This window comes from Mesocricetus auratus, unplaced genomic scaffold, assembly GCF_017639785.1.
Source record: "Mesocricetus auratus isolate SY011 unplaced genomic scaffold, BCM_Maur_2.0 Super-Scaffold_100062, whole genome shotgun sequence".
Taxonomy (NCBI): domain Eukaryota; kingdom Metazoa; phylum Chordata; class Mammalia; order Rodentia; family Cricetidae; genus Mesocricetus; species Mesocricetus auratus.
Window position 1 is genome coordinate 612965 of NW_024429234.1, and position 13776 is coordinate 626740.

Below are 13776 nucleotides of genomic sequence, written 5' to 3' on the forward strand. Positions count from 1 at the left end.
TGGATCTCTGAGTTCAAGGCCAACCTGGTCTACAAAGTGAGTTCCAGGATAGCCAAGGCTACATAGAGAAACCCTGTCTTGAAAAAAAACCAAAATTAATTAATTAATTACATTTTAAAAATTAAAAAATAAGTAAAAAATAAAAATGAAATCCTGTCTGGGTTGCTAATATACATCTATAATCCTAACATTTGAGAAGCAGGAATATTGCAAAATTGAGACCAGTCTGGGCTATAAAGCAGGAGTTATCTTAAAAAAAGTTATACCCATAAAGTTCACCAACATGACTTCCTGAACAAGAACAACAATGCCAAACTGGATGGGGAAAGATCACAGGGCCTCAACCCTACAGGCAACTCAGGAATGCTGAGAGTTGAAGAAATAAATAGTCTTTGCCAGGGAACAGCATACCAATTGGTTATCCAATACCAAATAGTCATCCCTGAAAACATACACAAACAGACTGAGAAGGCTACATTTAGGAATATATACATATGTATGTATATTCATAAATACATAAGCATGCATTAACAATGAAGAAAAGAGTTCATGAATTTGAAAGAGAGTAAAGAGGGTTATATATGTACGGTTTAAAAGAAGAAAGGGAAGGGGGAAATGATGCAGTTGTAATCTCAAAAAATAAAAGAGGTAATAAAAAACTGCCAAAAAACAAAAAAACAACAACTAAAAAATAGCCCCCATGAAACAATGTATCTAGGTAAGATTATTTGTGATTACTTAACCCACAGCAGTCAACAGGTTTATAACAAATAGGTCCCAGAATCAGGCTCAGCATCACTAAGAGTAAGATGACCTGACAACTGTGTGCCCCTTAATCACAGCAACAAGGAAATACAGTTCATAGCACTTCCAGATTTAACCTAAGTTCACAAGTGTCTAGCTCTACTAGAAACAGGCGGATTTAACAACATTATAATGAGGTTCAAGAACAATCAAAGTAAACTGAAAATGATAAAAAAAATTCAGAAGCTGGGCGGTGGTGGCACATGCCTTTAATCCCAGCACTTGGGGATCTCTGTGAGTTCAAGGACAGCCTGGTCTATAACAGCTAGTTCCAGGACAGCCTCCAAAGACACAGAGAAACCCTGTCTCAAAAAACAAAAACAAAAACAATTCAGAACATTGCTTATTTCTGGGGTAGGCACAAACTAGAAAGGGCAAAAGGAAGCTTTTGGGGTTATCAGGCATTTCTGATTTGAATAGTATTAAGTACATGTAGTGCCATAAAATTACACTCTTGTTATCAGTGTACTTAAACATTGCTGATTATATAGAATACCTTGAGGGTTTTTTTTTGTTAGTGTGTGTGTGTGTGTGTGTGTTTCCAGACAGGCTTTCTCTGTATTGTTTTGGAGGCTGTCCTGGAATTCACTCTGTAGACCAGACTGGCCTCGAACTCAGAGATCCACCTGCCTCTGCCTCCCAAGTGCTGGAATTAAAGGTGTGTGCCACCACTGCCCAGCCACCCAGGTTGTTCTTGAACTCACTCTGTAAACCGGGCAGAACTTGAACTGTGATCCTCCACATCAGTCTCCTAAGTAGCTGGGATTACAGTCCTGTAGCACTAGACCCAGATGCTCTTTATACACGTGGACACTGAAGCACCAAGAAGTAGAAAAATATTCCCATGATCACTCAACTAGCCAGAAGCTGCTCAGTATTTGAATCCAGGAAAGCCACATCAATAGCCCATGTAGCAATCACAACTCTCAGCCAACAGGCAGAGAGCAACTTCTTCAAGTTGGTGGTACAGTTCTTACACTACCATTCATCTGGGAAGGAATCCTGGACTGACTGCTGAAGGTGTCTGAGTCAGTTTCATATACAGCATTGGTCTAGCAGCAACTTGTTTCAATGATTTGTTGGGCATGGTGTAGTGTACCTATAATCCCAACACTCTGGAGGCTAAGGCAGCAGATTGTGAAATGGAGACCTGCCTGAACTATACAGTGTATCTCAGGCCAGCCTGGCTTGCATACTGAGAGCCCATTCCAATTATATAGACCCAGGAAAACAGCTCTTGGGGAGGGAAACTAAACAGCTATATGAAAATATACAATCTTCTCATGGGTTTACTTGCTGAATATGTGCTCAATCCCTAAACATTTCATCACCACCCCGATCTGCCCTCACCTGCTAGTAGAATGAGCCTTCTGGTACACAAAGATTTTAAAACCACACTGCTTTGTTTCAGAGAAATTGAATAAAAAACAAAAACAAATCAAACAAAAAACTCACCTAATACTCTGACAATTCGCATCAGGACCTCTCCAACTTTCAGTCTGGTCTCTGGAGTGTGCTTGTCTTTGCCACTATCGTATTTGGCCAACAGGTCAACCAAGATTTCTTCAGGGTACACATCTGAGAGGAGGGCAACCCCTGGGTTCAAAACACAAAGAAAGAAAGGAAATGTAGATATCCTATGATGGGGTGAACACATATTTATGTATTCATTTTTACATTAATTTTGTGTGTGTGTGTGTGTGTGTGTGTGTGTGTGTGCTCACGCACAGACTAGAGGACGAGTTGTAGGATCTAGTTCTGTCCTTTCACTCACCTGCACCCTGGAAACTGAACTCAGGCCACCAGGTTTGGCAGCAGGCACCTTTACTCTCTAAGCCATTTCACCAGCCCAGTTTAAGTGTCATACAAAGACACTTAAACCCACTTGTAACTCTTTTTTTTTTCTGTAGCTTTGGAGCCTGCCTGGAACTTGCTCTGTAGACCAGGCTGTCCTCGAACTCACAGAGATCTGCCTGCCTCTGCCTCCCAAGTGCTAGAATTAATGGTGTGGCCACCACCGCCCAGCCTCCTGTGTTTGGATAGTTGACCCTTGTAAGTGGAAGGTGGTGACTGTGGATCTGCTAATCCTAGCTGGAGCTCTAATGTACTGCCAGTGACAGTCTATGGTCTCTGGGCAATGAACTAATGCAATATAGGCCAGGTCACTATGTGTCTTGCCTGGATTTGCACAGCAGCAATGGATCACTAGGGATTCTCCAGATTTAAAATTCTAGAGTATGATGACAGGAAATGTTCTGTGAACATCAGCTCACAGCACAGTAGTGCTCCATGCCTGTGCTACAACTCTTCATTACAGTGTGATTTCTCCTGTAAAACTGCAATTTTGAGAGCATTTTTCCTAAGGAAGCATTTTCAAAGCCTTCTGGGCCTGACAGGTATTAGATCTCAGCTTACAGCTGATTTCCTGGATCCCTTTGCCCATCCATGCCAGGCCCCCACAGTATGTACCCAACAAGAGTGCTAGCATGTCTGAGGAGTCTCAGCAGGGATGCAGTGAGGGGAGACATGGCTTCAGAGAGTAAAGGCTGCTGGTCTCCAAACTACAGAATTCTACTGCTCAGGGAGGAACGGTTATCCCCTTCTAAAGGAAGAGTGTGCACTCCTCCTGCAGCCAGAAAAAAGAAAGCTACACATAATGGAGGAAACGGTTTCAGAAGTCTCCCTGCTTTTACCTCAGTCTCTCAGGTCCTCAAAGCAAGTTTGCATTTTCTCAGCAACCTTCTAATTGCTCTGCCTGCTTTTACCCTGATTCCTTATTGCTTGCAGTAGGAACAACCATTTAAAATACACATCAGGACCATTCATTTTTCTGCCCAACCCCTCAGTGGTTTCCCTTTTCTCCTGACTGAGAGGCCCCACTGTCTATTCTCCCTCCTGCCCCACCCCCACTCCATGGTCCAAGAGCCAAGGAGGCCTTTTGAACAGGCTATTCTTTGCTCACTTGTCCTGAGAAATTCTGTCCACCTAGTTATTTTTTTGGTTGTACTGTTGTTTTGACAGGGTTTCTCTGTGTAGTCCTGGCTTTCCTAGGACTTGCTTTGTAGTACAGGCTGGTCTCAAACTCAAAAAGATCTGCCTGCCTCCCAAGTGCTGGGATTAGGGATATGTGTCGCCACCAATGCCTAGCTGTTTTATAAATTTCTAGTATAGCAATCTGCTTCTGACCCTGTATCTGGGCCTCACCTCCTCTGTTATAGCAGGGGCTTCTCCTCGGGGAAGATAACCAGCTTGCGCCCCAACTCCTAGCTCATATCATTTTTTAAAAAATATAAAGTAGCAGCCTCTTTCTGCCATACTTGTTGCCTGCCTTATTTTCTTCTGAATACACAGCACTGTTGTTTAGCTCACATAATCCCTTATGGATTGTTTGTTCTTCTCCTTAAAATGCAAAGTGCATAAAGTCAAGGATTTTGTTTTATTCCCAACTGCATCCCTAATGCTTAGAAATGGACCAGCACACAGTAGGTGTTCAATGAATATTTGCTCAATGAATAAATGAATGAATGAATAAAAATAGCTCGAAAAGCCAGATGTGGTCTATGCCTCTACTCACAGTACTCAGAAGGACCACAAGTTTGAGGCTAGTCTGGGTTATATATTAGATTCCAAAGCAGCCTGGGCTGCAAAGTGAAACTGTTTCAAAAGCCATAAAGGAAAGGAGGAGGAAAAGAAGAAGAAGATAAGGGAAGAGGAGGAGAAAGAAGGGGGGGAGGAAGAAGAGGAAGTGGTGGCGGCGGCGGCAGCAACCACAATGGCTCAAAAATGATCATTATGTAAGTCCCACAAATTTACAGAGAGGATGGTGAGTAAGCATAAGCAACATTGAGGATCTATAGTTATTTTCATTAGGTTTGCCGATTATTGTTCAATCAGAAAATCCGGCGAAATGTCTGCATATTATTTTCTATGGCATAGGTTGTGATTCTACTCTCATTTACATATCATTTACTGTCTTCACTGCACCTGCTGGGGGCTGCACCTGTCTACCCACCCTCTTGCCTGTCTTCCCCATCACTCCTATTTCCAAGGAGCCTTGGAAGACTCTGCACGTGGGCTCACACCTCATAGAAGCAGAAGCTCTGCTCATATGGGGTTTCAGGCTGCGACAGGAAGAGAAATGCAGTTCACGCTATTGTGTAAACTGATGGAGAAGACTTTGGGAGTTCCAAGTAGAATTGGGGGAATATTCGAGCTTAAGAAATATGTCTGTGGCTTAAGGAAAATGTACATGGATTGTTTACCAGGAAAGAGAAAGTAAATAGATTCTAGATTATGGAAAAACCCCAAAGAAAAGTGAATTGGCATGTGGCACCTGAACCGCAGTCAGCTCAGTGTCACTGGTGGCCTGCAAGCCTTCACTGTAGCTGCTTTTATCCGGGGGCTCACACTCAGATCCAGTGGGTCTGTTTCCTTCTAGGAGTAGCGTTGTGACTTTGTCATGAATAGTGGGGGAAATGGGGTTTGCTGTATAAAACTTTGATATCTAGCATTTCTGAAACCACCTTTTCCTGATGTGTCTCCTGCCGTGTTTATTTCCACTTTCTCTCTCTAATCTTTAGCAGAAATAGCTATTTACCTTTTTGTACATATTATCCTGGCTAAACAAGCTCAGATGTGTGACTGTGCACACCATCTACTCTCTGGGGTTCCTGTGGGAATCAGTGGTTCCCCCTTCCCCATTCCTTACTTAAGTGTGCTAATATTCCATTTGCCCTTCCTTTGGGTGGGACTCAACCCAGGTTGGCAAATTACAACACTGCACCATCCCTGCCATAATGATTGGTTCAGGAATGGGTAAGGAGGCTAGATCCCAGAACCCAGATTGGAACTCATGAAAAGGTGGCCTTCAACCCTTTGTTTAAATTAATGTCCTGGAGTTTCCAGTGGCCTCTATGAAGATAAAACCCACCTAGCAAGACACCCCCACAGAGCCAAGCTGAGGGAGGAGGGGAAGGGAAGAGCCCTGATTGATCCTCTGAGCTTATAGGTCTAACTGTGCTCCTACTTACCAGACATTCTGAATACATAAGCTAAAAAACACTATCTTGTATTTGTGTCAGTTTCTTTCTCCTTCCTTCTTCTTCTTCTTCTTCCAATTCTTCAACCAAAGGAATTCTAACATACCTTCTGAGCTGGCTAGGTTTATGTCACCTGACACAGTCTAAAGTTACTTGAGAGGGAACCTCAATTGAGAAAATGCTTCAATAAGATCTGGCAGTAGAGCCAGGCAGTGGTGGTGCACGCCTTTAATCCCAGCACTTGGGAAGCAGAGGCAAGCAGATCTCAGTGAGTTCGAGGTCAGTCTGGTCTACAAAGTGAGTTCCAGGAAAGACAGGGCTGTTATACAAAGAAACTCTATCTAGAGCAGGGCGGTGGTGGCGCATGCCTTTAATCCCAGCACTCGGGAGGCAGAGGCAGGCGGATCTCTGTGAGTTCGAGGCTGAGCTGGACCGACAACCTCGAAAACAATACAGAGAAACCCTGTCTCGTAAAAACAAAAAAAAAAAAAAAAAAAAAAAAAAAAAGAAAGAAACTATCTGGCAGTAGGCATTTTCTTAATTGCTGATCGCTGGGGGAGGGTCCAGACCATTGTGGGTGGGGCCATCCCAGGGCTGGTAGTCCTGGGTTCTATAAGAAAGCAGGTTGAGCAAGCCACGAGAAGCAAGCCAGTAAGCAGCACCCTCCATGGCCTCTGCATCTGCCCCTGCCTCCAGGTTCCTGTCCTGGCTTCCTTCCACAATGAACTGTGATATGGAAGCATAAATCAGTTAGACCCTTCCTTCCCTCAACTTGTTTTGGTTATGGTGTTTCTTCACAGTAATAGAAACCCTAACTAGAAAAGAAAGAGAAAGAAAGAAACCCCAAATAGGGCACTCCCTTTTAGATGTTTTCTTTTCTTTTCTCTTCCTATAATGCTGAAGCTGAAGATCCACCAGGCAGCACTAACTACCTCTACTCTTCTACAAAAGGGCAGCAATGGCTAAGCACAGCCCTATTTCCCACAGCCCTGGGTTCACTAGCCAAGTTTATCTTCCTGCTAGGCCATTCCTCAGACAATTACCAAGGGCCACCTGACTGCTACTTGAAGTTTTCCTTCTAGAATGAAGCTGCTGCCTTAGAGTGTATCTGGGGCATAAAAGAAATGCTAGCCTTCCTCACCAGACAGCAAGAAGAACCATATATAAAGGTGACAATCATGACAGTGCAAAGCATAAGACTTTGTTTAATTTATCTTTTGGTGGTTATTACTTGCAAGTTTTCTAACTTTGTCATGCTGGGGTTATGTTACAACCTACACATGGCCTTTGGTCCCTCCCACTTGGTAATTCCCTTTGTAATTTGAAAATGGGATAACTTCTGAGTCAGCAGAGGTTTCAAGGAAATGTGACACACCAATTCCTCTGGCAGCAGGATGCAAAGGATCCATCAAGGTGCCTTCTGCTCTGCTTACAGGAGATGACTGTAGCTGGGGGTGCTATGTAGCCAATAAGACATTCACAGAAAAGGTGAAGCCAAACCACATTTTGCTCCGTGCTGGGGTACACCATAGGATACAGGGGAACTGGCTCAACAGGGAAACTCTTACTCAAAGCCCATCTCGTAATAAAATACCAACTTTGTTGCCAGGTGTTGATGGCCCATGCCTTTAATCCCAGCCCTCGGGAGGCAGAGGCAGGAGGATCTCTGTGAGTTCAAGGCCAGCCTGGTCTACTGAGCAAGTTCCAGGCCAGCCTCCAAAACAATACAGAGAAACTCTGTCAAGAAAAAAACAAAATACCAACTTTGCAAAGTAACTCTTTCTGGTGTTCCCCAGAGACTTAGATTACAAAGGAGAAATCTATTTGATCCAAGCAGTGGCCTTCACAATAATCCCTTAGCTGCCAAGTGATCTATAGAACCTTTCAGCAGGAAGGAGTGGGTGCAGGGGAAGGCTCAACTCCCATTATCGGAAAGACGGACAGCTCTAAATGGTGATGATGACTAGATCTATCCCAGGAGCCTGCTAAGCCATCTTGACTTCAAAACTAATTTGCCTCCCGTTTCCTAGGCAGATAACAACCACACAGAATACTTGCTCAATTGGAAAGCCACCTGATCACTCAAACTCCTTAGGTGCTTCAGCAAACAAACCTGTAAGAGGCACACAAACCACACAGATTGTGTGGCGCCTTTTACACAGACTATTCAGAATGGGTCAATCTATACAGAGAGAAAGTAGTTACCTAAGGCTGTGAGAGTTGGGCAGGAATGATAGGCTACTACTGGATACAGAGTCTTTCTGGAGTGATTTAAAACTTCTAAAACTGACTGTAAAAATGGTACACATCCTATGACTGTAATAAAAACTACTCAATTGTACACTTTCTAAAAAATTGGGGCTGGAGAGATGGGTCAGTGGTTAGGAGTACAAACTGTTCTTGTAGAGGACCTGAGTTCAGTTCCATGCACCCTCCAATTCCAGAGGCCTTTGGCCTCTGAGGGCACCGGCATTCGTTCATTCTCTCTCTCTCTCTCTCTCTCTCTCTCTCTCTCTCTCTCTCTCTCTCTCTCTCTCTCTCTCTCTACACACACACATTTTTTTTTAATTTTTGAAAAAAATAGCTGGATGTGGTAACACATGCCTTAAATCCCAACACAGGGTGGGAAGAAAACTGTTGATACTGTTGTTTTAGCTTGTGATCCTCCTGCCTCGGCCTCTCCAATGCTTGAATATAACCACATACTACCAAACTCTGGCTTTTTGAATATACAGATTGTATTTTCCCTACTGCTGGGGATTGACCCCAAGGCTATTTACTATGTCTTTATATTAAATTGTATACTTCACATGGATGAACCCTAAAATAAGTAAACACAGTATCTCAAAGTTATTATCTATATGTATTGAAACATCACATGATATAACCATAAACATGTATAATTTAAATTTGTATTATATTTACTTATGTATGTGTGTGTACATGTGCCATGGTGTGCATATATAGGTCAGAAGACAACTTTCAAGACTTGATTCTTGCCTTCTGCCAAGTTGCTTCCAAGGATTAACTCAGGTCACTGACCTTGGCAGCATGCGCCTTTGCCCACTGAACTATCCTGCCCTCAATTTTTCTTTTCTTTCTCTCTCTTTTTAAGACATGATCTCAGCTGGTACATACAGCAAGGGCTACACAAAAGAATCCTCATCTTGAAAAACAAAAAAGGAAGAGAAGACAAGAAGGAAGAAGGAAGAGGAGGAGAAAGAGGAAAGAGGAGGAGGAGGGAGAAGAGGAAGAGAAGGAAGAGGAAGAGGAGGAGAAGGAGGAAGAGGAAGAGGAGGAGGGGGAGGAAGAAATGGACGAATGGAAGATGACAAGATTTCATTACATAGTGACTGGCCTGTAACTCACTATGTAGACCAAGCTGGCCTTAAACTCACAGAGATCAACCTACCTCCCAAGTGCTAGGATTAAAGGCCTGTATACCATACCTAGCCCCTTTATATTTTATGTTTTACTTAAAGATAAGCCCTTTTTTTGGTTTTTCAAGACAGGGTTTCTTTGTGTAGCTTTGGAACCTGTCCTGGAGCTCACTCTGTAGACCAGGCTGGCCTCGAACTCACAGAGATCCGCCTGCCTCTGCCTCCCAGGTGCTGGGACTAAATGCATGCGCCACCTCCACCCAGCTTTCTTTTCTTTTCCTTTCCTTTCCGTTGTGTTGTTGTTTAATTTTTTTGAGACAATTTCTCATTTAGCCCAGGCTGGCCTCAAATTCATTATATAGTTGAAGATGACCTTGAACTTCTCATTCTCCTTCATCTCTCTCCCAAGTGCCCAATAAATCTAGACAGAAACCTAAAAAGAAAACACTTCATATCTCCTTTTTCAGGCTTTTGGATAGATAACGATAGGCTAAAATAGTATGGCATATCTCAAATGTTAAGTGAAATGCACTGCCAAGGGCAGAGTTTCAGCTCCACACAGGCTTTGGCTGCCATTGCAGTGTCTATCAGTGAGCTGAATGGGGGAAAAGTCAAGTAGTTCACATTTCATAGCATGTCTTGCATTCTAAGAAAATGGTCTATTGGTTTTAAAACAATTTAAATTCTGCATTAAGTCAGAAATTCTACTCTAAGAATTTATTCTAACACACATCAGTACAAGTAGATAATTACTATGCATAAAAGCATCACTGTAGCTCTATTTATAATAGAAATGACTCAAATCAAATTAAACGTTCATGAATAGAGAGCTGGTTAAATCACGGTCATTCATCCAGTGAAATGCAATGCACCCCTCCCCCACAAAAATGAAGCAGCAGCTTTTTAAGAGTTGTTATGAAATTAATTCCAAGCTCCATTATTAAATGAAAGCTGAGATTAGAACAGTGTGTTCAGAATTCAGTTGTACTTCAAACAGAAGAAATACACACTTACCAAATATTCCCAGAATAGACATGGAAGTCTAAGCTACATTTGTGACCAAATGTGGCATAATAACCATACATATCTACGTTTTCATCTTTGTTAAATCTCACTCACGTGGCAATGAAGGGGGAGAGGAGGGGAAGGAGGGGAAGGATGAAGAAGAGGAGTGGGGAGGAAAGGGGAGGAAAGGCATAAGTTCACAAACGAGGAAAAAGAGACTGAGACAAATGTCTGAAGTGTGGAGAAATAGCCTGAATGTGGAGCATAACAATGATATGCATTTGGCAGAACTGTTGGATCATTTGGAAAATTTAGTCACCAGTACTTGGAAAAGGAAGCAAATACAGAAGATAGGTTGATCACTGTGGCTCACTGATGAAATCCACGTGGCCAACAGCAATCACTGCCCAAAGATACAGCCAAAACTTGGAAGGGGGGGGGGTGTCAAGAGATGGCCCATGTGTTAATCTTGCAGAAGACCCAGGTTCAGTTCCCAGGGCTCACACAGCGACTTAACAAACATATCATCAGTTAGTTCCAGGATATCTGGTGCCCTCTTCTGGCCTTTATGGACAAGTACACACCAAGTGTATATACATACATGTGGGCAAAACACAAACACATACATTAAAAAACAAATCTCGCTGGGTAGTGGTGGTGGCACACACCTTTAATCCCAGCACTGGAGAGGTAGAGGCAGGTGAATCTTTGTGAGTTCAAGGCCAGCCTGGTCTACAGAGTTTCAGGACAGCTAGAGCTACATAGTGAAACCCTGTCTCAATACCCCTCCCTCCCCCCAAAAAAGAAAGAAAAGAAAAGAAGTAGACAGAGCTGGAGAAATGGCTCAGTAATTAAGAGCTGGTTGCTCTTCCAGAGGACCTAGGTTCAATTCCCAGCACCCTCAGACTGCTTGCAACTGTCTGTAACTCCAGTTTAAGGAGCTGTGACACCTCCTCTGGCTTCTATGAGCACTTCACACAAGTGGAACACAGACATATAGGTAAGCAAAATACTCACATACATAAAATAATAATTCAAAAAAGAAAAGGAGTAGATAATCCCCAACTTTCTCTTCACCAAGAAAGATCTATATAAGAATTTTATCTAGAACTGGGGAGGCCATTATTAGAAGAAAGTATTTTAAAGGAAGAGAGGTAAACCAAGTGTTAGTACCCATTGGCAATCCCAGCACCCAGGAGACAGATGCAGGAGGTTGATAAATGGGAGCCTGTTCCAAAGAAAATCAAATAGGGAGGTGGAAATGATCTCTGGGCCTTCAAACTAGTAAGATAAAGACAGGGCAAAGGACTGTGTTCAAATACTTGGCATAGTCACAGGTCAGTGACCCCTGCACTAAGAAGGTTGCAGCAGGACACTTAAGTTCAAAGCAAACCTGGGATACATAATGAATTGCAGGTAAGCCTGGGTATCTGAGTGAAATGCTGTCTCAAAAAGCCAAATAACAACAATAATAACAAAGAACTGTGTTCAACAAAATTAATAAATTTACTTAGAAAACTATAAAGACAAGAAAATATGCATTATTCATCTGTAGGGAAAATCCTAGTTTGAGGGAAGTGATCAGTTGAACATAGTGATCACTCCTGTAATTCCAGCATTTGGGAGGGGGGGGGCTGGGCTCATAAGTTCAAGGCCAGCCTGGGTTACATACAAGGGCAAGGCTAGCCTGACAAAAGAGACAGAGAAAAAAGACAAAAGACACAAAGAACCTTTCCTTATGTATCACTAATCTGTACTGGCCTCTCTTGTAGCTCAAGGTAGACCACATCAGGAAAAGAAGGCCACACGTCAACAAGGTATGTTGGCTGTTATATGGGGGTTTTCTTTAGGATGGAAACTAAGGATAATTTCAACACTAAGACTCCAGGAAATTGCATAAACTGGGGAAGCTGGTTATTATGCCAAGGAAGTGTGGAGAACTCAACTGTATAACGGCTGTCTTTGCAATAAGAGTGAATGATAACATCTAGCATGCTGTGCTAAATACAGCCAGGTCTCAACAAATTCCTACAGATTCAGGATGAATGAGTATTAATCAAGCCTGGGGAAAAGCAGGGTTACACTAGGAGCCTTGATAGCCAGAGCTGAACATATGGATGAATGTACAGCAGCTGGCTCTTGAAGTTTTTCATACTCTCTTGCTTGTGCACACACACATGTGCCCAAGCATGTCATGGAGGGCATGTGGGAATCAAAGGACAACTTGTGAGAGTCACTTCCACTATGTGGGTCCTGCAGATTGAACTCGGGTCATAAGGTACCTTTACCCACTAAAGTATCTCAGCAAGCTCTTTAATAAGGACCCAAGTAATCCATACATCAAAGTAACAATGAGGAATTTGTTTAAGTAGTGGCCTAATTTCCACTTTGGAGAGGAAAAGTAAAACGAATGAATAACCTGTTTACTAACAGCCACACTTACTGAAGTCCCTTGAATTGTGAAATTATATTGTTTTTCCTTCTTTAAACACATACTGAGTTTGTTCTTTGATAATTTTATACATATTTAACCTGCATTCTGATTATTATAACCAACCTCCCTTCTTATTTTTTGTGGCAAGACAGTCTCACGTAGCCTAGTTAATGTTGAATTCATATGTTACCAAGGTTGGACTTGAACTCCTGATCCTACCCCCTCTTGAGTACTGGGAACACAGGTGTGACCTTGATCATGAAATAGCTCTGCGTGTGTATGTACATGGAAGCCAGAGGTCAACATGAGGTAACTTCCTTAGTCACCATCCACTGTATTTTCTGAGACAAGATCTCACACTAACCTATCAATTGATTAGACTGGCTAGTGAGCCCCAGAGATCCCCCTGCCTCTGCCTCCCCAGCATTGGGATTACCAGTGTGCATGATCATACCTGGTTTCTATCTGAGATCAATCTCACGGTCTCATATTTGCACAGCAAGCACTTTACAGAATGAGCACTTCCCCTCCCCAGGAAATACTGTCCACCAAAAACTGACAGCAAACCACTAATACACAGTGAGTGTCCTGCATACACCAAGCACTGCACATGCAGCCATCCCGGTAACGCACTAGACAATCATTTAGACAGGATCCCATTATCATTTCCGATTTTACTGAGGGAGACAGTGAAAAGCAGAGAGTTGAGAGCAGAGCTGGAGGTGGCAAAGCAGAGCTGTCATCCTTCACACTTGGTTGCTCTGCTCCACCATGGACGGCCCACCTGGCAGCAGTGCCCAGGGGGAAAATAACTACCAGAATAGTACAAGCCTCATGAGCACTCTAACCCTAAAGATAGCAAACCTCACACTTTCAGGCACAGGTAACCTTAGCCTCCCTCCAGGACATGTACCTCCTGAAGGACTCCAAGGTCCCTAAGGAGAAATGCCCTACACTCTGTATCCCAATGCACATTCGCCGGGTCCCCGAATTTATTTGGCTTGTGAAAAAGGGAGCTGGTGATGTTAATAAATTTTACAAATACTTCTAATGTGAAATTATGTCAGCAAGAGTCACACAAAAGGAAATAGAAAATGAGGGCTTCAGCCTGCTT

At 42.9% G+C, this 13776-nt stretch overlaps 1 protein-coding gene across 1 annotated transcript in view; it reads right to left on the minus strand.

Annotated features, from left to right (window-relative positions):
• Positions 1 to 13776, minus strand: part of Tango6 (transport and golgi organization 6 homolog) — a 158177-nt gene that overhangs the window by 58218 nt on the left and 86183 nt on the right. Inside the window, exon 15 of the mRNA XM_040736604.1 lies at positions 2260 to 2400. Coding sequence (XP_040592538.1) covers positions 2260 to 2400 — 141 coding nt within the window. The remainder of the gene's footprint in view (positions 1 to 2259; positions 2401 to 13776) is intronic.